Source organism: Erpetoichthys calabaricus, chromosome 6 (assembly GCF_900747795.2).
Source record: "Erpetoichthys calabaricus chromosome 6, fErpCal1.3, whole genome shotgun sequence".
NCBI classification, from domain to species: domain Eukaryota; kingdom Metazoa; phylum Chordata; class Cladistia; order Polypteriformes; family Polypteridae; genus Erpetoichthys; species Erpetoichthys calabaricus.
In genome coordinates, this window is record NC_041399.2 from 139,835,052 (window position 1) to 139,862,045 (window position 26,994).

At 38.7% G+C, this 26,994-nt stretch overlaps 1 protein-coding gene across 1 annotated transcript; it reads right to left on the reverse strand.

Moving 5' to 3' along the window:
* Positions 1–1,695: 1,695 nt before the first annotated feature.
* LOC114653111 (piggyBac transposable element-derived protein 2-like) lies at positions 1,696–26,641 on the reverse strand. Its single transcript, XM_028803282.1, has 2 exons — positions 24,860–26,641; positions 1,696–1,836 (listed from the first exon to the last, which is right to left on the reverse strand). The coding sequence occupies exons 1-2, from the start codon at positions 26,639–26,641 to the stop codon at positions 1,696–1,698; spliced, it is 1,923 nt and encodes a 640-aa protein (XP_028659115.1).
* Between the last annotated feature and the right edge of the window lie 353 nt (positions 26,642–26,994).

Consider the following 26,994-nt stretch of genomic DNA (forward strand, 5'->3'; position numbering starts at 1 on the left):
GAAGTACAAAATCCATAACCCTAACCTAAAATTTTACCAACATGAACAAATGAACCCAAAACTAGATCAAATGCTCAAAGAAAAAATCATTTTTCTGTCTGAATGGAGAGAACATTTCTTAATTAAAGTTGTACAATATTCTTCTGGAAAGTGTGTGACAGCTTCTTTTTTTTCAAAACACTATTACCTGCCAATCAGCAGTCAGTCAGTCAATGGAAGGGGACAGGGCTGTAAAACTCTATGCCTGGAGAGTCTGAAATGAATACAATTGGAATAAGAACTAATGAAAATTTGGTGCTATCAGCATCTATTTCTTAACAAACTGTCAAACTATTAATGCACGCATAATTATATGTAAACATTTTTATTTTCTAAAAAATGTTTGAAAACTAGAAATATAAACTTCAAAATCCTGAAATAATCATACAGCCACACACTTTTTGCTGGTGTACTGTTTTCACTAGCAATGAACAAGCATGTTAAGTCAACAGTAGTAGAGTGCAGAGGCCCGCTGACCAAGTCAGGAGTCAGACAGCAACCCATAATGGCAGGCCCTATCACCAGGCACTCACATGTGGGTACTCCATCCAGGCCTGGATTCAGGAGGAACCCCCCGGTAACCACATACTGGGTGGGGTATTCTTTTTAAATTTGTGGATTTGCTTCATTAGTGGCTGTGAATTGCTCTTTGTCTGATCCCTCGCCTGGGACCAATTTACTTTGGAAGGCCACACCAGGAGCTCCTGCTCTGGACAACACACCTCCCAGGGTCACAGGGGCACCCAAACCTCTCTACCACGATAAGGTGGAGATTCCTGGAGAGGAACTAAAAATATGTGCATTGTTGGGGATAAGCACAAGTCCATAGTGTATAGGCTCCCAGACTATTGCAGGGGACACATTCATACCAAATTGTTGTGACCAGAGCAGGGTAAAATAATTAGCCAGCCATGGATAACTCAGAACGTTAACTTCTTTATTTTACAACAGACACGCACTGATCTCCAATCAAGAAGAACATTCTTTTAATTCAAGACTCCTTTGCTATTCTTTTAACAGGTAACAGATTTTTTAAAAACTCTCCCTAGCGTTCTGGCAGAAACTACAACTGAACACAACACAACTCAAATTCGTTTTCACTTGGTTATGTTTGTGGGACTGTAATGTTCTGGGAAGAAATGCGAAGAAGATTGCTGATGTCAGTCCATTCCCACAACTTCCCACAATAGCTTTGACCTTTTCATCTTTTTATGTAATTTTTTCGTAACTGTTCTACTTTTACAGCAGTACTGTAATATCTGTTGAAAGTGTTATGCAATTTTTAAAATTTTCTTTGCTTGAAATGTCATGTTGGATAAATACAAACATAGGCCAAAAAAAATATGTGTCTCAGTTATCTCCATTTGAGTAGCCTTTGTGAGTGCTGTGCCTCACCCTTTGAAAAGACAGTATGGAAGGAGGCATAATATGGCTGGGATGGGACTGAAGCAATAAAAGTATTAATTAATGGATAATATAGGGGAGTTAGTGTATTTAGGGCATTTCCTCCCCCAGTCTAATGGATGGCACGGCTCTACTGGTGTGGACCCACTAGGGATGCCAGCAGGGATATATGGTAGTTGTAGTTCTGAAGGACAATCATGCTGGGGTTATTGGTGTTGCCAGGGGGTTCTGCAGGGAGAGGGACTCCCTGTTTCAGAAGGCTCCCATCTGATCCAGAATTGCTTCCATCAGGCTATGCCCCAGAACCATAAGTGCTACTGGGTCTGACATAAAAGCAAGCCATCCAGCCTCCTCTGGAGAGTCGGTGTCAGGAGGAAGGAAGACAAAGCTTGCCTGGAGGTGTGAGGAGAGGAAAGAAAGATAGAAGAGGTATTGTATTTATTGTAACCCATTATGAAGGAATTAGCTGTTAAATAAAGCATTCATTTGAACCAGGGAATGTGTCTGTGATGTGGCGTATGAGATTGGGGAGGCTGCAGTGCCTCCTATTGGTCACACCTTATTATAAAGAACACTTTGAGCTATGTGTGTATTTTTTTAATACATTTTCTATAAATAAGCTTAGCTATATTTTAATAGAAATGCATTTGTATGTTTTCCCGAGCCTCACTGCCATGTTTTTATTTTTACTTTCTAAAAATACAATGCTTCAAATGTGCTCGTTAGTTAATCATTTTAAATACTAAACTAAATTGTGAATGCAACTCATTTTTTGCAGGAAAGGATTGTAGTGTTTCTAGTTTAACTATTAGGCTATGGCTAAAAATGGGAAGCAAATTCATGCAAAATTAAACTTATTACTATGTGACACATGAAAGAACTTAATTGAAATATTAAAGTACGGTATGAGTCATATATACTCTTGTTTAATAGTTTAATAGAGTCATAATGTTCAAGTGTACAGAATGTTTTATAAGTTTTCTACCAGGATATCTCTGAATTTTGCTGTATTAATTTTACTCTCAACCCCCAGAAGCCTTCAAAGGCCTGCCACAAAGGAGCATCCCCATAGCATGATACTGCCACCTCAATACATCACAGTGGGAATGGTGTGTTTCTGATAATGTGCAGTATTTGTCTTACGCCAAACATGGTGTTTAGTCTGATGGCCAAAAACCTCAATTTTGGTTTCATCAGACCATAGAACCTCCTCCCAGAGGTTTCCCATGTGCCTTCTACTGAGATGTCATGTGCATTTTTTAACAGTAGCTAACTCTTTGCCACTCTCCCATAAAGCTGCAACTGATGAGGTACTCAAGCTACAGTTGTATGCACAGTCTATTCAGTCCTAGTCACTGTAGCTAGTAACTCCTTCAGAGTTATCATGAGTCTCTTGTTAGTCATCCTCATTCATTTCTTCTTGAATGATCACTCAGATATTTGGACACCCTGCTCTAGGCAGATTTACTGCTGTCCCGTACTCCTCCAATTTTTAATAATTTATTTACCTAGACTCCAAGGGCTACTCAGTGACTTATCTCCATCCGCTGACTTGTGCTGTTCAATCATCTTTCCATGGAGTTACTTGGAGGATTCTTTTTGTCTTCATTGTGTAGATTGGGCCATTAAACTAACTCACCACAAGTTGGGCCTTCCAGATAAGGTGCATTTATACTAAAGAGACGTGATCTCCATTTAACTAATTAAGTGACTTCTAAAACCAGCTGACTGCACCGGTGATGCTTTAGGTGTGTCGTATTAAAGGGGGTTAATGCTTATGTGAGCAACTTTTTGTGTTTTACATTTGTAGTTAATATAAAACAATTTGCAAAGATCTGTTTTCCGCTTTGACTTTAAAAAGTCATTTTCTCTTGATCAGTGCAAAAAAGGCCTAATTAAATTCACTGGGATGCAATGTTACATAACAATAAAATATGAAAACCTCCAAGGCAATGAATACTTCTTATAGGCACTGTATTAAAAGAGGCTTAATTAAGTATTGTAGTGCAACAAATATTGCACAATTCTTCTTTCTTTTGAATTTTATAATTACTGCTCAACCTAATTCTATGATGAACTTTGAATTGACAACTTTTCCATTGTATAATTTACCTCCTTATAATGAAAGTTCAGTTTCTAATGTACTACAGTGACCCTAACATATAAGTCAAACAACAAGTGTTAAAGGCTGACCTCTGATTTATTATTATGACATTCTGGTATTCAGTACTTCTACCTAAGAGCTGAATTGGCTTTCAAACCCAGAATAGAATGTATTAATTATGCATGTAACATTTTAAACTCATACATATTGACTTTATTACCTCTTTATTTTAAGGAAAAAACTTCTTCCTGAATATTCAGTTTGTATTTTATGTTTAACAGTTGGAAGAGGATGGCAGTGGGGGATTGGTTTGGTGTAAATCGAAAATGCAATATTTTTTTCATTTAGTTTTAATTATTTTTAATCTTTGCAGCAGTTATAAATGCAATGCATAATATTTTATCATGAAAGGCTTGGTGGAACTGAAGATTATAACATATAGTAAATAGTTAGCTTGGACATTTACAGTCAATGTTGTTCGAAAATCATTAGTCTCTTTTATTCTCTTTATTTTCATTTTTCTAGTTATATTTGTGGATTTTTTTTTTTGTTTCAATACTTTGAATAGTTTTTCCAAGTTACCTGAAAGCATTTTTGGAGGTCATGTTCTTATAGACAGTTGATTTGGATCAGAGCTCTTGCAATTTACCAGAATAAGAATACTTAACACTTTTTTTTTCTCTATATTCTTAATAGAAAACTACACAGCACAATCACCAGTGTTAAAAAACCTCTTACAGCTTAAAAGTGCATTCATGGAAACACTAGACCTATATGTACAATTAAGGACAATATCACAAACACAGATTAAGCCTAATCTTGGACTAAATCACCCTTTTCATCAGGACAAATAGAAATTATTTTTGTCTGTCATGATATGAAATGAGACTAAGACAATTAGAGGTGATGTAGGCCTAAATAAAGATTTACATTAAATCTGTCCCTAAGTAGATTTATCTTCAGATTACCAGATGAGAGTCTGCAGGTTCACCTTTGCAGTAGATTACCTGAAATATTTCAGTGAACTGTACACGTGCCTTCTTGAGCAGGGGGACCTTGCGGGCCTACAAGATTTCAATCCATTACGGCATATTGTGTTACCAGTTGGTGTTCTTGGTGACTGTAGTCCCAACTGCCTTCAGATCATTAACAATCTCCTCCCGTGTAGTTTTGGGCTAATCCCTCAACTTTCTCATGGTCATCCTCACCCCATGAGGCAAGATCTTGCATGAAGCTCCAGATTGATGGCGATTGATGCTCATTTTATATTTCTTTCATTTCCAAATAATCGCACCAACAGATGTCACCAAGCTTCTTGCTGATGGTCTTGTAGCCCATTCCAGCCTTGTGCAGGTCTACAATCTTGTCCCTAATGTTCTTTGACAGCTCTTTGGTCTTGCCAATGGTGGTGTAGAGGTTGGAATGGAAGAAATTGATTCTGTGGATTCTCATCTCACGGTTAACACAATGAACACTGGGAGAGACTCACATTGATTACATAACATAACACAGACAAAGAATGAATTTGTGATGCTGTTAAAGATCTGGCACCCATGCGAGCAACAATCTTCTTCTTCTTTCAGCTGCTCCCGTTAGGGGTTGCCACAGCGGATCATCTTCTTCCATAAAAAAATGTAAAAATTATTTACAAAAAAAAAAATTATGGAAAATATACATAATGTGCTAATAATGATGATAAAAAAACGATATAAAACAAACAATATGACTTAAGAGACTTATTTAACAGTACTATACATATGGTCAGGTTTGAATATGAATACCAGTCTATCTTACGTCCAGATCAACTTACAGCTGGTCCATTGGAACCGAATGTGGTTGTAAGTTGACAACTACTTGTAGTAATTTTTTATATATTTTTTCATTTATTTCATTTTTGTCATATTAATGTATTTAAGGCCCACCTTGGTGTGGTACATCATAATATAAACATTTAAAATTTTATATTATTTATACAATTAGGCAGACAATAAATATTCTTACCTGCACTTGTTAGAGTGTCCTTCTGGTGTTGTTACTTTTTCATTTAAGTTTAATTCATTACAAATGATGGTTCATGCGTTCTTTTCCTATTTTCTGTTGCTGAATTATGTTGTTTGTTCTCAATAACAGGGTGGTTTGTCCTTAGTCCTTGTGACCCCACTGCACCACACCTTTTGACCTATCTTGCTTTATTCCCATAATTCCCAAATAAGCTGCTTAAAGTTTAAAAGATTTTGCTTACCTGCATGAACTACAAGATGCCCCATTCTGCCCAGAGAGCTTGAGGGGAATTTAACACACCTTACTAGGAGAAAATAAAATGTTTCCTCTTAAACAAACACCTTAAACACCAATAGATAGATAGATAGATAGATAGATAGATAGATAGATAGATAGATAGATAGATAGATAGATAGATAGATAGATAGATAGATAGATAGATAGATAGATAGATAGATAGATAGATAGATACATTATTAATCCCAAGGGGAAATTCACATACTCCAGCAGCACCTTACTGATACAAAAAACAATATTAAATTAAAGATTGATAATAATGCAGGTAAAAACAGACAATAACTTTATATAATGTTAACGTTTACCCCCCCCGGGTGGAATTGAAGAGTCGCATAGTTTGGGGGAGGAACGATCTTCTCAGTCTATCAGTGGAGCAGGACAGTGACAGCAGTCTGTCGCTGAAGCTGCTCTTCTGTCTAGAGATGACACTGTTTAGTGGATGCAGTGGATTTTCCATAATTGATAGGAGCCTACTGAGCGCCCGTCGCTCTGCCACAGATGTCAAACTGTCTAGCTCCATGCCAACAATAAAGCCTGCCTTCCTCACCAGTTTGTCCAGGCATGAGGCGTCTTTCTTCTTAATGCTGCGTCCCCAGCACACCACCGCGTAGAAGAGGGCGCTCGCCACAACCGTCTGATAGAACATCTGCAGCATCTGATTGCAGATGTTGAAGGACGCCAGCCTTCTAAGGAAGTATAACCGGCTCTGTCTTTTCTTACACAGAGCGTCAGTATTGGCAGTCCAGTCTAATTTATCATCCAGCTGCACTCCCAGGTATTTATAGGCCTGCACCATCTGCACACAGTCACCTCTGATGATCACGGGGTCCATGAGGGGTCTGGGCCTCCTAAAATCCACCACCAGCTCCTTGGTTTTGCTGGTGTTCAGGTGTAGGTGGTTTGAGTTGCACCATTTAACAAAGTCCTTGATTAGGTCCCTATACTCCTCCTCCTGCCCACTCCTGATGCAGCCCACGATAGCAGTGTCATCAGCGAACTTTTGCATGTGGCAGGACTCCGAGTTGTGTTGAAAGTCCGATGTATATAGGCTGAACAGGATCGGAGAAAGTACAGTCCCTTGTGGCGCTCCTGTGTTGCTGACTACAATGTCAGACGTGCAGTTCCCGAGACGCACATACTGAGGTCTGTCTTTAAGATAGTCCATGATCCATGCCACCAGGTATGAATCTACTCCTATCTCTGTCAGCTTGTCCCTAAGGAGCAGAGGTTGGATTGTGTTGAAGGTGCTAGAGAAGTCTAGAAACATAATTCTTACAGCACCACTGCCTCTGTCCAAGTGAGAGAGGGGTCGATGTAGCATATAGATGATGGCATCCTCCGCTCCCACCTTCTCCTGATATGCAAACTGCAGAGGGTCGAGGGCATGTTGAACCTGTGGCCTCAGGTGGTGAAGCAGCAGCCTGTCCATGGTCTTCATCACATGTGATGTCAGAGCAACAGGCCGGAAGTCATTCAGCTCACTAGGACATGATACCTTTGGGACTGGGGTGATGCAAGATGTTTTCCAAAGCCTCGGGACTCTCCCCTGTTCCAGGCTCAGGGTGAAGATGCGCTGTAGAGGACCCCCCAGCTCCGATGCACAGACTTTCAGCAGTTGTGGTGATACTCCATCTGGACCCGCTGCTTTGCTGGCACGAAGTCTCCTCAGCTCTCTGCTCACTTGCACTGTTGTAGTTATGGGTGGGGATGTCTCTCCTATGCTGGTATCAGCAGAAGGATGTGCGGAGGGTGCAGTACTCCGAGGTGGGAGAGAGAGTGGGTTAGGGTGGTCAAACCTGTTAAAGAAGTTGTTCATTTGGTTTGCTCTCTTCACGTCTCTCTCGATGGTGGTACCCCGCTTCGAGCTGCAGCCAGTAATGATCTTCATCCCATCCCACATTTCCTTCATGCTGTTATTCTGCAACTTCTGCTCCAGCTTTCTCCTGTACTGCTCCTTCGCTGCCATGAGTTGGACTCGGAGTTCCTTCTACACGCGCTTGAGCTCATGCTTATCACCACCTTTAAAAGCCCTTTTCTTCTGGTTCAAAAGGCCCTTGATGTCACTTGTAATCCATGGCTTGTTGTTAGCATGGCAGCTTACAGTTCTTACTGGAACTACAATGTCCATACAGAAGTTGATGTAGTCAGTAGTGCAGTCAACAACTTCCTCAATGTTCTCACTATGTGATCCCTGCAGGATATCCCAGTCTGTAGTTCCAAAACATTCTCTCAGAGTATTCTCAGCCTCCGGGGTCCACTTCCTAAATGATCGTGTGGTTGCAGGTAGGACCCTCACCTTTGGTTTGTAGTGAGGCTTAAGCAGAACCAGGTTATGATCTGCTTTCCCAAGCGCAGGCAGCGGGGTGGCGCTGTATGCGTCTTTAACATTTGCATACAGTAAATCAATAGTCTTATTTCCCCGGGTGTTACAGTCCACATACTGGGAGAAGGCAGGTAATGTTTTGTCCAGCGTCACATGGTTAAAGTCTCCAGCAATTAGCACAAGTGCCTCAGGGTGCTGCGTTTGTAACTTAGCAACAGCAGAATGGATGACGTCACTCACTGTCTCCACGTCCGCCCGAGGAGGTATGTACACGATGACAACAATGACGTGTCCAAACTCTCTGGGCAAGTAATAGGCAACAATATACAAGTGCAGTTTACTGAACTGAGATCAGAAATTGACAGTACCAAGTCTGAGTAATGCTACAGTACATTAAAAATGAAATGCAACTTCTACACGCCAATATTTTGCAACATAGCAAGGAAGTACATTTCTTGTGTAGAGAAACTGCAGCTTTAAAATATAGCTGACTGACCAAGAAGCCACAATTGCAAAAAATTTACAAATTCTGGGTGTCCATGAAAAGGACGATGCATTTACTTTTCTCTCCAAATTGGATAGTCTATTCAATCCCTCCAGCTTGTCTTTCCTCTGAGTCAGCAGTTGTACCTGCCTACAAATTAAATTCAATTGTATGTGCCAATTTAAAACTCAGGACCTCCAAACTCCACCTATGGACGGGGTATAAAACTGAAAAAAAATTGGAAAACATCCCCAGATGGCATATGCACTCACTTATCTTTAATAATCATGCATTGTTTTTGCATGGTTGCCCAAGTTTCCTAACAGCTCGGACATCAGTGTGGTCTATGATGCTGTTTGGGGATTCTGACGTTGAATCGTTTGAAAACCTTCAGTCCCACTTTGAAATTACATTTTCCACCTTTCAGCACATATGGGCAGATGTTGTCTCAGTTACATCTCCTTTATACAATCATTTTCATTTCTTTCTTGCTAGTTCCTTTTCTTCTCTCAGAAAGCCTCTCTCAGTTATTCAGTCTCTGCTATGTAAGGCTTCCTATAAGCCTCTACACCTCACCTCTCAATGGTCCCAGGACCTCACAGTATTCTCTCCTATTTGCTGGGATACAGTTTTTAAAAATGTCACGATTTCATCAAGAAACTCTCATCATAAATGTATTACTTTAAATTTGTACGAGGTTACGTTTTACTCTTTGCAAGCTGCATTTAACTGGCCTTAGTCCAGAACCCCTCTGTCCACTGTAATAACCCAGGGACATTTATGTAAATGTATTGTTTTGTCATCTTTTGCCAGCTTTCTGGTCTCTAATCTGTTACTCACACTCTTCAATGCTGTCAGTTTCTAGTCCTCTATTGCCACATATTCTTGTAGTCTTAGATCTTTCAGGCCTTGTTTAGTTAGTGAACCAGGGCACATTCTGACATTCTTATGTCTCAGCACTGTACCTACTTAACTTCTTCTTGCTTCTAGGTGGAAGTCCCTGATCTAATCTCACTGAAAAGCTGACTGTCTTCCTTTTACAAAATGGTCCTTCTGGAATTGTCTGAATCATGGATTAATGGAGCATCCACCGAGTCCATTCATAACTGAAAATCACCTGCCTCCACAATTAAATCCGTTATGTGCAGTGAATCATGATGCAGACATTCTCTGGGGTGTGAATGGTGCTTTAATGTCTTGGCATGGCCATGGTTCCTAGTTGTATGGCATAGGACTTGGGATGGGGGTGGGCGGATGAGAGACAGCGTGTGGATTTGTTTCCCATGTTGATTATTTTCCATTTTGAATTTTTCGTTTATTTTTGACTTTGTTAAATCAAATAATTCACAAATTGTTTGACACACTTCAAATGATTTCTCCGAACTTTTGCCATTATTCCATTGGAACAGATTTTATTCCAGTCCCACGTAAATATTTATGTTGTATTTATGTGTTCCACATGGGGTTTTCAACCATCGAAAGGGTCAACCTAATGTGCATATTGTTGGTTTAATCAGGCTTTAAAAAGTCCAGCTGACTAGTTTTTAATTACCTTATCCTGGGATTCTCAAGTCCAGAACTGCTTTATCTCAAATTAAGCAATGCCATAGAAAACCATTTATAGGTGCCTTCGCATATAATGCACAAAGCACCTATTTAGATAGCCATGTCCGTCTGTCTGTCCTCATGAAACAACTCAGCCCCAAGTTTTTTTGTTGCACACTAATTCTTCATGGAAATTTTTGTCAGAATTTTTTTGCAAGATTTTGAACAGACGGGTTTAAAATTTCAAAATTTCCAATTCAAAAGCATTGGTGTTGAATTTGCACCCTGGTTTGAATTGCACCTAGCAGGTGACCAAGTAAGTGTTAAAAGAAGCCCAGATTTATTATCTGCTAAGTTTGTGCTCGAGTTTCAGAATTTTATCTTCTGAGCTTATGCTTAAAGGCTTAAGGTGTTATTTATTACTCACTATGATAATGGCATTTTTAGTGACTTTATGGCACGAAATATAAAGAGCTTATAAGAAAATGTCATATTGTAAGGCATAATCATTCTATTATTATGCTCAGACTAAGTTTCCCATTGATGAACTACGAGGGAAAAGAAGAAAGCATATGGTTCAGAACAAAAATGAATGTGCATCCTGTGCACAGAGTGTACTTTTAACACTTCTAAAAAGTCACATACTCTTAAGCTAACAGGACTGTTAATCAACCTAATGGATGGGGCTTATTGTGGTTATTTAAGGTATCAACATTTGTCATATCTCATTACCAACTGGGTGTACATGTTAAAACGTTTCTGATTATGTGATGAATTCCTTGAAATTGTGATCTAATTAATGAATTGTATAAATATAGCACAGAGGATGCTCTTTTCCTTTGTAACACTTGCTAAGATATGTTGTGAACGTTGCCTCTTGCAAGACTTAGATAATAAATAAGAATGATTGACACTTTCTCCTTCCTTTGTTTACTGCCTATATGGGACACCCACTGGGGGTGCCTGTTAAATATCTTAAAAAGAAGAAACATTCTGTGTGACATCAATAACAAATTAGTTTACTGTTTCAATTTTACTGTATAATTACAATTACAAAAGTTTTTTTTTTATTATTCAGGTTAAGTTTATTGGTAATTGCAAATGGTCCGCATGTGTAAATATGGAAGTGGTGTACGTGTTTATGTGTGTGAATGAGAGTGGTCTTTGTGATAGACTAGAATCCTCTCCAGGCCTTTTGCCCAAACCTGGTAAGGTAACCTTTGGCCCCAGAAACCATGAAATGGGTTAAGAAGGTTCAAGAACATACCTACTGAACTCAGTCCTTGAACACAACTGAATGTTACGTCATGAATAAATTTTCTAACTTGTTAAAACCTGAAATACTTTAAGCAGAATTATCCTAGTCCTACTTCAATTTATACAGTCTGTAAAACTGCCCTTTAAACAACACTGGAGATTTTGTTGAGTATTTTTCCTTTGACATCATGATTTATCTTATCTACTGTTTGAAAGGATATTGTAAAGAGTAGAGAAGAGTGTTTTGATTTAAACTTGGGGACATACTGACACAGTGCACAAATGGTGTGCTGTTGGCTTAAATCAAATGAACACTGTGGTGGGTGGCCGGCTAAATATTCCGGCCCTCACCCCCAGGCCGCCAGGTGGAGCTCTCCCAACAGCGTGGATGTTCCCCGAATTCGAGCAGGGCCTCATGGACTTTGTAGTTTATATGCACAGCCCTGCTGGATACCATGGGGACCACCAGGAGTCGCTGTGGGGAGGCTGCCGGACTCTTACTTGCCCTATAACCCGGAGTTGCATCATGATCACATGACAACAGGAAACGACGTGCTTCCGGGTTGAAGAAAGGAGCTTTTTATCCGACCCGGAAGTGTTCATGATCACATGGACAGAAGGGAGAAACACTTCCGGGTCATGGACTATATAAAGGACTCTGGGAAACCAGTACACTGAGCTGAGCTGGGAGGAAGGGTGGCGAAGTGTCTGGGAGAGGAGGATTGGTTTGTATTTGGAGAATTGAGTATATGAGTAGTGTGGAGTGGAGGGTGCTTTGTGCACGTTATTGTTCAAATAAAGGTAGTATTTGGACTTCTACCTGGTGTCTGTAGTCAAGTCGGAGGGTTCAAGAGGACGATAAGGGCCTCAAACTGTCACAACACATAAATAGGCACTCATTCGCAAAAGGCAGTGTTTATTTTGGAAATTTGGTAAAACTCATACCATACTAAGACAGACTTTAGTGACTTGTAATATCCTTGAAACTGAATCGCCATCAGCAGAAGTAAACCTGCTGCCTGCAGTGTTTTCATGTTGCTTCTGCTGATGGTTGGTGAGCAATGTTTAAAAGAGAAGCAAAGAGAATTGGAACCCTTTGTGTAATCAGTGGCCTAAGTGGCACCTCATAGTTCTTGTCTGTAGCATTTTCATTTGACTCAACAAGAGATTTTATAAGGAAAGGTATTTTCATTTGACACAAGTGAGTTTCCGGTGGTACCAGAGGCTTGGGTTAATATGACTTAGTTTTCTGAAGGACCGGTGTCTTCATTTGATATACTGTAAAACAGTTTACAGGGTACAATGGTACAGGTACAATGTCTTCCAGCAACCCTGCTGTCAAAAACACTTGTAATCTTCATGCTTCATTATTGTTTTGTTAGACTGTAATATCATGTGGGATGGAATGAAATAAGCAAAAGGTTTTCCACATTAGTTGTTTGCTTGTCTGTTGAGGCTAAAAAATGCTCATAATTGGCTGTTCCAAAGTTGAGAAATCCAGTGTTACTAGCTATGGAAACCCAAGTAAAATGCTCTCCAGTTGTTACAGTTTCCGGCATTGAAAACTAATTCAATGAACTTGCTGAGAATAAAGTTGATTCTGCATGGCTGCGTTAATGAAATTCATTTTCAGCAATCAGAGGTATGAAATATCAGTGCTTACATGCTTATCACAACTCATGCAAACAATGACAGAGAGACAGAGTACCAGCAAAAAGTCGGGGGTGGAGCGCAATGTGATAAAAGTTGCAATGTGACTTCAGAGTCTCTGTTTACTATTTACATGTGACAGAAAGTCGCTATGCAGATCCTACGGGATCGACGTGCGCGCTTCGATGTTTGATGAATGGTTCGATGTGGTGAAGCAAAAATCCAACATACAGATGCATTCCTGGTGCTTTTATATTTAAGCGTCGCATATTCCCGATCGTAATGACACGATACATTTTAAAAGTCTCACATACCATCTTTTGTGCCGTCTTTTTTTTTTTACAACTTCACAACAGCAACATATTGTACAGCCACAGAGAAAAAAAATGAAGGACATGCTGAAAAGGTGTATTTTGTGATTAAAGTGGAAATGTCCATTTTAACCTTGTAGTTTACTTTATCATTAAAGCAGACCGTTGTAAACGTCATCCCAGTTTTTAATCGCTACGAGCTTCTGGGACTTCCTCCTGACCTGACAGCAGCAGCAAGCAGCAATAGATCACCACACAGAACACATTAAATGTATGATATTCCAAGTCTGCACATTTAGAATCCTTAGATTTATACTTGATATCACTTTCGTGATGAAATGCATTAAAGTATGTATGTTACATTTTACAGATAAATCATTAATTTCATTTAAATAATGAATACTGTTAATAATTACACACATGGGGTGACACGGTGGTGGAGTGGTAGCACGGCTGTCTCGCAGTGAGTCGCATCACTGGTACTCCCTGCCTGGAGTTTACATGTTTTCCTGCTGGGTTTCACACAGTGTGCTCCGGTTTCCTTCCAAAGATATGCATATTTGGAAAATGACGCTAGTGTATGTGAGTCCTTGTATTTACTTTGAAATGAGCTGATGCCCCACCTAGAGATTGTTTCTGCCTTGTGTCCAATGCTAGCTGGAATGGGCACATCTCTGGATTGATGGATTTAATCATTAAACATCCTTTTCAGAGATATTGCGGCAATGTGTCATCGGAATTTAATGGGTGTTCCAGGCAATTCACAACACAGCGAAGCCGAACCTGTTCTCACTGTAATAATATCTCACACTGCCACCTGGTGGATTCTTCCAGATTTACATAAAGTACGTACGCAAGTGTAAACAGTAAAACGCTTGCGTAGCAGGAGCATTTGCTGCAGCATGTGTCGTGTCACGTCACGTGAAGTATAAACCTGGCCTAAGTGTCAGAACCGAGAGATCAAAAAGTTACCAGCAACCAGGAATCAAAGAGCAAGCCATTGATCAGAAGTTGTGGGCAAATCAAAAAACCAAAACAAACCTACCACTGAAGCCTACTTGGAAAATAAGCTAACTATGCTTCACAAAACAAGACATTTTTTATCTACCAAGGGATGACACAGACTGACACCTAGCATGACTTTGCAAACATGAGAGTGGGGTCATGAGATGTGCAACAACGGCATTGTGTAAAGAAATAAAATTAAAATGGTAGGGAAATTAAAGTTTCAGAAAATTAATAAAAATGGAGCTTCTATAACAAAAATGGAATGTGTAAGCCAAAAAAAAGCAAAATAAATGGAAAGACACATAAAAATTGTTTATGTTATTACAATCGGTACTTATAAAAACTGTCAGGCTATGATTGTAATTCGTTGATGTCAAATGAACACCAGTCCATTGCACTTACTCTGTGTAGTACAGTCTCCCAGGAGAAAAAGTCAAGTTTTGTGATTCCAGCATGCTAAATTACCCTGAAAGTAACCTTGATTGCTATGCAAATCTGGATGAGCTGACATGAAAAAGTCATAAAAGGTAACATAAAAGATAGTTTTATTTTTCAAATCTCTAATGCAAGTAATGGTCAAAGAAAAAGCAAAATATCATAAAAGATGATGCTTCTCATAAAAGTTTTGCTTCTGGTGACACATTTTTTAAACTTTTTGCTTTTCCCAGTCCAATTTTCCTGTAATTGTGGCTAAAGACATTAGTGCTGTGGTCATCTCAAGGTAATAAATAGACACCTGTTCATCCCATACTCCTTGCTAAGGTTACTTTGCAAGCTTACTGTGCTCATGGGCACATTGTAAGAGTTCATCTCTTAGTGTCTTCTTTACTGGAATATTTTGTGTTGCTTCAGACCATTTGACCTTTGCTTCATTTTTCTCACTTTTGGTGTTGTGTTCAGGATAAATAGTGATGGTATGAAGTTTTATGTGTTTAATCATTTTGTGCAGATTTTAGTTTTTCTCTTTTAGTTACAGTATGGCCTAGGTTTTGAAAATTTTCTGTTGAATGTGATTTGATCCCTGTTGTCCTATTTTCTTTTTTATTGTTAACTTGATGCATCCATAAATGTTTGTATGTTCCTTATCTTCTTTCTTTGCTTCTGTTTTCTGTCCTTATTGAAATGTTAAATTATTCTTTCTTTTACAGTTTAGCAGGATTCTTTCCTGTTTTTCTTTTTCTGGCTTAGTCAAATTGAATTACTACTGTTATCTGTCAATTATTAGATCATTATTAAAAGAGGCATAAGTTTATTTAATTTATTTTAATTATGCAAAAATCTAACCTCAGCCTTTCAGAGCCAATGTTTCTTTCAATAGTTTTTTTTGGCCTCCAATTGTGAGAAATTTTCAAATAATCAGTTTAAGTAAAAGTAAACACCAACAAAATCCAAATAGACAAATAATTGAGTATGGTCCAGGCAATAAGTCAAAGGCCATACACTGTTATTGAGCTATTTTGAAAAGTTGGAAGTTTCACTATTATTAAGAGAAGAGATGAGGGAAGCCTGCTGAATTTGCTTAGAGCAGAGTTGTGCAAATTATTGGAAATGTTCAGAAACTTCACCAAACTCGGCTAAATGCATTGAAGTGAAGGAAGTATACATATTCTGAGTGGATTATAATGGTGCAATGGTATTTTATGTATCCTTGAGGGCTAGGAAAACTTCAGCCAGATTGTGCCCAAATAGTGACCTGGGCTGTGACAAAACCCTGCTCACCACTGCACCACCATGCCTCCTTAAGATAAAAGTAATACAATTAAGTACGAGAACAGTGTAATTCTTTGTAGAGAATAGCAACAGGAGTAGGAAACACAAACTGATTGAAGCTTGACCCCCACAGATTCCATATCAGTTACTCACTTCTCTCAAACAGAACAGCTTTTAGCACTTGTGCAGCTATCAGATAAGCTTAGCACTAAAGCACATGGATTCTTCACTCCTTCCTGTTAGCATCAACTGCACAGCTCTCTGAGTAATACTATTAAAGGGGTAGGCTAATGTGTTACACATAGGTCGCATACAAGTCCACACAAAAAGGCATTACCGTGAAGACACAAAAACGTCTACACATTTCCTGTTTAATTCTGCATGCATGCTTCATGTCTAAATGTATTCAGAATTTGTATGCAAATTTTTAACATACTAAAAAAACTGTAATTAAATTCATATCGGAAGATGAATTTCATCCAGTATAACAGCTGATCAGTGTTATATACTCAGGGGGGTTGTCCCATCTGACACTGATTGACAGATCTGTGATGTCATGTTGGTGTCACAAAGCATTATGGGGCACAGGGAAAAATGTTTGTTTCAGCTGGTCACACAGTTACTGTAATTTTCAATGAACGAGGTCAACCCAGTAAATTCACTACGAAAAACATTTGGGCAAATTTCTCTGATCAGAACTACTTAAGAGACTTATATACAATTAATACTCCTAAAATAATAAAAGCTAATCAAGTGAAACTAAAAAGGTTTTATGTGCAAAGGTAATTGTTCATTACTATAATCTAGTTGGCTAAAGACTAAATTTTGTCAAATTCTCAAACTCCTGCCAATTTTCTTGAGAAATGCTGTCTTCTTTATAGCAGTGCTACATGATATTTGTCATTTGTTCAGTTCGTTCAATTGTTTCTTCACTTTGTTCAATTATAATTGTGAATTGTTTTTTGTGAAATAGTGACAAGCCATTGAAATACAGCTGCAAACACAAATGATTGACTACTCCTGACCCTTTCAGGCGGGACTTCCTGTTCCTGGTAAAAGATTCCCAGGTCATTTCTATGAATAGGGAACTTTAGAGCTCAGTTCTTTCTCACCATTTTGAACTTATTCTTCATTATCCGCCATCTTGGCTACAATTGCAACCGTAGTTTGCTAGTGTCTGTTAGTAGTTCCAATGGAATTCCAGCAGCCATCGTATCACAGTATCACAGTTCTACAGAAAGGTAATTTCTCTGACTTTTATCTGGAAGATATTTCACTCAGAGGGGTAAGATTGTTTTGATTTTTTTCTCTGGTTCATTCATTTTGCAATAGCACCATCATTTCAGTAATGTTTTTGCTTTCACTTTACTTCGATGATTTAGGCCAACTTCTTCATTTAGCACCATTGTCTCTTTTAAATTTCCAACTTGGATTTTGTGGGTGTTTGGTTTGTCATATTTTTTGTATTTAATGTTTATTTGGCAAGGAAACAAAGGGAGGGTACTTTTCTACTGTACATTAATATATAATAATTAATTCACTGTTTATTTTGGGGCACTTTCTCATATTTATATTTATACCAGCAGTGTTACTTGACTTTGCCTGGGAAATTTTGTAAGACAAAGAGTCTTGGTTATAGTGCCCTTGTGTAGTCAGGTGTAGAAAAAGTACAATATAACTAAGTGTTTTTCTGTATACAATATTTGTAGGTTTTTACCAGTGGGTAATGTTATTGATAGGCAGTTTGGTGTATTTGTTAGAGTTTTGGACCTAAGACTTTGGTTCCAGATCCTGGTACTGACACTTTGTGACCATGAGCAAATCATTTCATGTGCTTGTGCTCCAACAGGAAAACCAAAGCAAATGTAATGGATTGTATCTCACATGTTGTAAGTCATCTTGCATAAATCGCATCAGTCAAATAATAAGTAATAATAATATTATTAGGTCACTGGAGCTGTTTACTTTTGAATATGCTATACACAATTGCCCATTAGTAAAACATTTCTGCATTAGATCAGTTCCTGCTTTTCCTAGTTATAGTTTTATTGATGTTTATTGCAAAGCACAATTTTACAGGAAAATGTATTCTTTTAAGCTGATGTAAATAATCAGTAGGAAATTTTTTTAAACTTGAGTATGTATTGTTATCAGCATTAGATGGTTATGATTTTCATTTGTTTACACAGTTCAGTTAAGTATTTCCTTTCATGATTTTTGTCAATTATATGTGGTCCCTCCTTTAACGTCCACAGATGCAAATGTATATGTAAAGAATTTTGGAGAACATAGGGTTGGGGCATCCCTGTTCAATGTAAGCAGATGTGCATGAAATTGTAAATGATTTTGGAGGGTGGGGTGGGTCCCCTTTCAAAGTCCATAGATGCAAATATATATTACATTGGAGTACCTTGAAGGAGACCTACTACGTTTAAACTGATGTTGTTGGTCCAGGGGCATTTCTAGGATTTGCAGGTATCATTCCCCCCAATAGTCATGTAAAGTCTTCCATATATATGATATTGTAGAGCAGAGGGGTGAGGGGGTTCCTATTAGGTTTTAGTGCATGTTTATTTAATGTTGTAACACTGATTGTGTTTTGGACACAAATTGCCAATTAAATTAAAGTGCCAATTAAAAGCACCAAGGACAGACTAGAGAGATGTTTTAATAACTAGCACATATACAAGGGATGCTGGTTTGTATTGGGATGAGGCAAAAAAGAAAAGGGGATGGGTAGGAAGGAGGGAGGCTAATGGAACTCCACATGTCCTAAAAACTGATTGTGGCTGAAGGAAAAAGAAGAAAGAATCAAATATCAAAACCTAAGTGATTGTAATGCCTCGATTCCTCCATCACCAAAGACATCACAGAGTGTGTGAATACCTTGTGCACCCCATGGAGAAAAGAGATGGGGTGACTTTTAATAAAAGCAGTGTTGTCAATCAATAGAATTAGACTATGTCAGTTCAGGGATATGCGCAAACATTTTTCAACTTGGTGCCATACATGGAGGGCGTAAGATAAAATGAAAGCTCTGGCTTTGGGCAGATCTGGCAGCAAATCATCTATTGTTGAAAGAGGAAATTGTTGCCTCATTAGTACCCTAATAAATACGCATTCTCAGTTTACCTCATGCTATTCTCTACCTGTGCAATGTCGCCTCTCTTCTCTAAGCTTCTCAGTTCACTTTAGCAGATTCGTTAAAGAAACAGGAACATGTCACTTTGGCAACTTCACTGGTGAAATATTAGGATCCACTTCAATCTGGGACGTCCCCTCGAGACAAACATCTCCTTCAAAAACATGGGTAAATGAATTTAGTATACATTTCATGTCCTATGGTTGTCTTTCATCATTTGCCTCAATGACAATCTCAACTATGACAATAATATTCACTTGCTGTATTCTCACTAAATCCATTGCCTGTGCTGCTTTGTTACCTAGCAATGGTACTAAGGAGCTCTCCTCCACCACCATAAACTCTACGCAATATTGCTTCCTGTTTCTTGGGTTTATTTTAATTCTGCATTTGCCCAGTGGGTTTCACTGTGCTCTTATTGTACATAGCTCAAACCTATTGTGTCTGGAAAGTTTCTTCCTTTGTGTGCTGCCACCTTCCTGTTGTAAACTGAGGCTGAGTAGCTTGTGAAATGGTTTCTCTTCAGTTTCTAACACACAACTTATTTTTTTGTGAAATCCCTTATTCTTACATGTGACTGCAAAATGATTTATTTTGCAACATTTCTGCATTGTTTTCCATATGCTGGGCAAGATTCTTTTTTCCATTCATGTTTTCCACACAATTTACACTTTTTAATCTGGGTCTTATCAGCTTTCTTAACTGCATTCACTTCTTCAAACTGCTGTCCTTCTATTGTCGAAGTATTCTCTTTTAACAATTCAGCAGCTCTGTATATTTTCAAACATTTTTCCAGGGTCAAATCTGTGTTTCTTAAAAGGTGTTCTCTTAAGTGCGAGTTCTGAATGCCAGATATTATTCTATCTCTTATTAGTGAGTCTTTTATTTTTCCAAAGTTGCACATTGCTGCCAACACTCTCAAAACTGTGACATTCTTGTCAATATTTTCCACAATATTCTAGTTTCTGGTTTAAATCAGTCTCTGATTGCAATGGTTGTTGAAGGCAGTTAAAACGCATTAATAGTCAAATATCCTAGTGTGTCACAAAATTCTCTTCCTGATTCCTCTATCAAATATTTGACAACTTTTGCCTTCGTTGTCTCTTCTGCTTTACTTAAGGTGATGTCCATGTACGGTGAAAATTTGTTTTTCCATATCTTCCATACCTTGGACAGATTCAGCTCATTCCAATTTGAAGCTTGGGGTGGTTTCAATTCGAACGCGACATCCCTTTTACTCGCACTTTCTCAGAATTAAAACATGCATTCGGTTTGGGTTTCTTCTTTTTACTAAAACTTACTCAGTTTTCTTCAATGTGCAGTCATTACTGTCACCATGTTTTTTGTCATTCTCTTTATTCAGTTTTATAAGATATAGTTGTATTAAATAATTCCTACAAACCCTATACTTTAGTTCTTTCTGCAACTTTACTTACAACGCTCTCAGGGAGAGTTCCCCTTGTAACACTAGCAAGTGTGTGGGAGTGAGCAACAAAACCGATTTCAATGGAACTGTTTCCGATCCAGTAGCATCTTATGTGCAATTCAACCTTTAATGTAAACCATAAAGCATCAACTTCACAAACAATTTCATCAGTTTAAATTTCACTCACAACTCCTACTCCTTCTGAATTGGGTGTGATAAATACCATACATTACCAGGGACTGAATGTCATATCTTGGCTCATTCTGGATCTTTCCTAAGAGTGTATTCAAACATGACTAAAAAGAGCCAAACACTGCTTTCATCTCTTGAGTTAAATGTACCACAGCGCACTCTCAATGAAATTTAATTCACAGCCAGAAATTCAAGTATGTCAATAATACTTGATACTGATTTCTGCCAAGGTGGTTAGCGCATACCATTGTGGAAACCTCTTGCCCAATCACTATTCTTCTTGCTCTTTCTCTCCATCTTGTCATTCTTTCGATATGTTCCTTAGATCTTGCATGTTTGTTTTTTTTAAATGCCATGCTTCCAGTCTGAATATAATGTTTTAATGAAAACTGAATTAAATATATACCTGATTTGCAGCATTAATAATAAATAAAATGTGTTGTTTGCCTTTACAACTGTATTCCAGCCATTACCAACCATTTTACCAAACTCTCGCACATTACTATTTTTGTCCCTTGTACAGTTGATTCATGATTTTTTTTCAGGAATATCTGTTGGCCTATCTTCATCCATGCTGTCTAGTACCCCTTCTTGGCATGAGACTGGATTTCAAGCAGCTGGGACAGAAGTGCATTTGTTGGTGGCAGTGGCATATTCTGTGCTTGTGCCAGCAATTGTTTTGCCAACACCAGCTAAAGGTTCAAAATTTAAGTTGTTTACTGGCTTAATTTGTAAAAGAAAAAAAAAAATTCTGAAATGCTTAACACCTATTGTTTTCCATTTTTAATCCTTAAAATGGAAATTACACCATACAATGACATGTGCATCCCCCCCGATAATTGCACACCACAACTCACCCACACACCCCAGTGAACAACAAGAGCATTTCCTTTGCTTAGTAAAAAACAATATGTTTTGATAAAATCTTTATATTAATGTTTTGTCATTTTTCAAAAGAAAAATGTACAAGTCTATTTGGATGGTAAACCTATTTTGCCATATGTCACTGATTAGCACATGCGGTGACTAATTCCCAACCGACTGGTAGGGATGGGGGGTGGTTTTGGCTCAACACAATATTTATGGGGCTTAATCCGTCTAAATGACCCCCGGAGCTGGGCTTATTTCTGACAGTCGCCTACACATACAAAGACTTTTGGTTTAACCCACTGTTATAGAGAATGAAACACGAAACTCACATCTAGAAGAGCAAGTAATGATATTTTATTTGTGTCAGCATTAAGACATAGTCAGTTTTATACTTTAAGCAATATGAGTGGCCCTAGTACTCTTCTCAAATAGAACTGTTAATTTAGATAATTAATTGAAAAAAAAATTAGAAAAAGGTCTAAAAGTGTCTAAAACTGAGGATTAGATGACTGGTGTAGGTGTAAAGTTTAATTTTTGCATTTACTTTAGGAAGATTATTTATTTAATAGAAGAGTTAAGACTTGTGTGATTAAAAGTACAATTGGCATCTGATACTATTCCTGAGAACAGAACCTTACTAAATTATATATTATCAATTTTTTTTTAATCTATCAATACTTTGCATTTAGCCGGCTAATACAGTTGGTGGACAAAGCGGGGTTTATTAGACTATTGCCGATTGAAAATAACACAGCATTTTTAGTTTAGATGCACTGTCATTTATATTCCAGAAGTACGACTGTCAACTTGCAGTGCTGTATTTACTATCAGCTTGAGTTTTCCATGGCACAATAGTATTATATGATTTCTTTTTTACAGCATCAGTCTTTAGCCTAATAGTAAAATTGTTCACTTTGCTGTGTTCGTTATTGGAAGCCTCAGTAGGAGCACTGAACTGGTTGTGAATGAAGAGGGATACAATGATAAAGACAACATCTCTTAATAAAGCTGTCCTCCGTTTTAGTTAGGGATATTCTTGTAATAAACAAAACACAACTACTGTATAATGTAACAATCATGTATACAGGCAGTCCCCGGGTTATGTACAAGATAGGGACTGTAGGTTTGTACTTAAGTTGAATTTGTATGTAAGTCGGAACAGGTACATTATTTTAATAAATACTATTGTTGACCGACTGTAACCAAGTGCTCTGCCAATGAATAATGAAGTTTTACCTCTCTGACCTTTTTATTATTTCTACTTTATTTTCAATGGTGATGGTTTTTCTCTTCTTTACTGTATCACCAGGACTTGCATCAGATTTGTGTTTCAGAGACATTCTTGAAGGGTGAAGACAAAAGGTTAAGATGAGCTCTTCTGCACAGCACTGTACAGCTATCACAGCAGGCAGGCATCCCTCGTCAGCACGTCTGGTGTACTGACAAGAGACAACTTCCTGCTATGTACGTAACAGTACAAGCAGGCTTGCTATTGAGAATGAATGGGAGTAGCGAGGGGCGGTTCACCACCCACCCACCACACAGTCACCTCCACTACAGTATGCAGCCTGCAGCGTGCGTCCGCCCACCGAGAACGAACACGGTGTGGCCAAAGGCGTGTAGTGAATCACCCACCACCGCCTCCATTCAACAGGCAGCCACCCGAAGCACACTACAATGCTACCCCCCGCCGCCCCGTTCACCTTCAATGGCTTCCATTCAGCCACAACCAGGTCACCGCTTGCAGCATTAGCAACCACCCACCGAAAACGATTTGGGGGGAGCTGTGTGTAGTGGGCAGGCAGTGAAACGCCCTAAACTGCTCCACCCAACCTGCGTCCAGTCAGGAGCAGTAGCTGCGGCGGCGTAGTGGGCGGACAGCGAACCGCCCTATTAAGCCTCCATCCTGCACACGAGTGATAGCTGTGGCCCCAGTGACTATGGACCACGGGTCACCGCTCACTTGCTGCCGGGAGCCGCCCGAGGGACACAGGGACACTACACTGCGTGAGCAGAAAAATCGCACCCCTCCAGCCACTACTTGCAGCGTCCTCCGGCCAAAGATGACGGAGCGGCAGTTAATGAGGCGCATGCATCACAGCTGCAGCCTCGTTCGTAAGTCGTAGGTCGAGTGTCCATAAGCTGGGGACTACCTGTACTGGATAGGATAAATGGCAGAATTAATAACACAAGTAAAAGAAAATTGTTGACTGTGTATAATGCGCCAACACAAGAATTATGGCACACTCTTCACAAATTAATAATCCTTTCCCTATTGGGCCATTTAGATATTTGGTGGTTACTTAATAATGCTCCCAACTCTGTCCTCATGATGTGGCAGAGTAAACTGTGATGGGGAATAAGTTGAAAATTGAATATAACTGCAGCTGTGATATTCATAAACTGTAGCAGTGTTTACAGATGCTTATAAATTGTACATTAAAGTCTAATCCAACTGCCATATTGACGGGCTATTTCCTTTCCCAGTAAACTCACCCATTCTGCTCGCATTTCCATTGTAATCAAACAAATGTTATCTGGGAGATTGTAGTCACATTGCATGATTCATCCTTATTCATTTCTGTGGTCATCGCAAGCAAAAATTTTAAATAAGTGTGCAACCTTAAGGCATTCTAACTGGATGGTTTTTCAAGACATGTTTATAAATAAACTGTAGTGATAAGTTAGTGTTTTCAGTTACATTTTTAAAAGCATGTAGCACCACTCTTAATGAATTGTTTCTTGCTTAGAAACCTACGTCTGCAGTTAAATGACATTTTCCCTTATACATGTTTAATGGTCCAAAGTCTTGTCATATTCCAATAGGACATATGGAAGTTTATTAACTTTGAAGCACATAAGAGAAGTACACATCAGGTGATATTAATTTGTGGAAAAATATATGCAAACAAGCTAATAGAATCCATTTATTCCATTTTTAGAAGTGACATATGCATAATATCATTAAAAAAATATGGGACGTATTTGTCCCTATATGCGCCAAGGTCATGCTTCCAGTTATTACTTGTTATGAAAATCAACAAAACAGTTTCTGTCAGATATATAACATAAATGAACATCACACACTATACATACATTGTCAGTTCTGTTTTCAATTTTGTTTTGTGCACAGTAATAACATCTTTTGCGTTTTTCTGTCTTTTTCATGGTATGTTCTGGCTTGCGAGGGTTTGTTGCCATTTGTGTACGCCTTTGTGTTTGGATATTAGTCGGAATACTTCTCTGTCTGCAGGAGAAATCAGATATCAGTGAACGTGCCAATGCTGCCCGAAATTCAATCCGCTTCATCGGAGTGTCATGGAAATGGTATATTTCATTGATCTTCAGATAAATTATATATGCATTATTCACAGAAATGTCAACCAAATCAAAGAAGATGCAAAGGTAATATTTTATTCTGGCTTTCCTGTCAACTTCATATGTCACCTTTGTCTGAGCCATAAGATCAACACCACCCATATGTTGATTATATTTCTGAATTACCAAAGGGCAACGGACATCTACTTTATTAGCTGATCCTGCTACTCGTCTCTTCACAGTGATAGTAGGAATTGGCGAAATGAAGTTGCTCAACATCACAACACTTCTGCTGTCCTTCCATTTCACACAGGCAATGCCACGACTGGAAGCAGCAGAAATGTCCCCTCTTTTCATGTTTTTATCAATTGGCAGGCAGTTCGGCATATTTCTCCGATTCGCACGAACCATTCCACAAGCTCGTATGTCCTTTTCTGCAAGGATGTACTGCAAATTCGGAAAGTTGAAGAAATTATCAAAAAATCCTGTTCTGGGTAATGATTCAGTAAGGTGCAAGATTACTGACTCTCCCAAATTATGTTCCACATGCTGTGCTTTCTTGCCAAGATATGGTTCAAATTGATATAAATATCCAGTACGAGCATCACATCTGCACCACATTTTGAAGCCCCATTTTATTGGTTTGCCTTTTACATATTGGCGCATAATATTGTGGCCTTTGAATTTGATCATATGTTCATCTATGGACTGTTCCTCACTTATGCTGAGTATGTCCTGAAAGGCTGCATTGAAATGAACAATAAGTGGGCGCACTTTCCATGCTCTATCATCAGGATCATGCCAACCATTGTTATCAATAAAATGCAGAGCTGCTCGAACAGCCTCGAATCGCTGCAAAGGCATAACTTGAGCAATATATGGCACCGCCATGTCGGGTTGTGTGGACCAGTAGGACCGTAATGATGGCAGAACATGGTAACTCATGACCAAATTCATACCAATAAATGCCTTCATTTCGGCAGGTTCAATGGAGAAAGTGTTTCCTTTCTGTTGCATATACCGGATACTTTCTGGAACCAGTATTTCTTCGACAAGCTTGTCAAATTGCACAGCTGCTTGAAATATATGCAGGGGTGCTGGCATTGCATCCAAAGTTTCTGAATCTGAGATTTTGTCCATGTTAACTTGTCCATAAGCCTGTGGTTTCTTGTCGTCTCTGAACAGAAAAGGTCTATAGGACTTGCGCCATGTGAAAGTTATAGGTGGACGTTCTTCAGGCGCAGCACCTGTAGCAGAAGATGGAGAGGAGTTATTTGTGTCTGGCATTGTTTCAACAGCTGACCTCATCCGCTTTGGACGGTGACCAGAAGGACCAGGAACAGCAGGTTCTGGAGAAGTAACTGCGGAAGCATTGTCACTTCCCGAATTTTTGTCATTCACTGGTGGTTCAATAATTACATCTGTTCCAATCTCATCAGCATCACCTTCCAAAAATTCTTGATCTTCTGTATCAAGTACCAAGATAGTCTCATCCCCGCTGTCATCAGCATTCAAATATTGGATAATTTCGTCATCATCAATGTGGAAGTGTCGTGCCATAACGGAATCTGAAGTAGAATGAGTGAATCACACCGGTATATCTAATCGACACATGCAGCACATTGGGACAAATGTGTCCCTTCAAGAATATCATGTAATGTTATATGTATTTACACATATTTTGCAACTTTACATTGATTTTTAGCATCTACACAAATGAATTCATAAATCTGACTGAAAAAAGATTAGAAGTAAATTTTATATTTTAAAAAAACTCTCCTGGAATATCTAGCACGGCACACCCGAAAAACGAGCACTGTTTATTCGTCACGAAATGGTGGCTTGAAGCACGTGGACAATATAAAGGACCTTTTGTAGTGGTCTGACACCTGTTGGATCCATTACAAAACATT

Coding starts and splice junctions, on each gene's coding strand:
- LOC114653111 (XM_028803282.1), bottom strand. CDS start 26,641: ATGGCACGACACTTCCACATTGATGATGACGAAATTATCCAATATTTG. Junction 1,837..24,859: donor TTGAAAACAGAACTGACAAT/GTATGTATAGTG, acceptor TCACACCTCCAG/GCAAGCTTTGTCTTCCTTCC.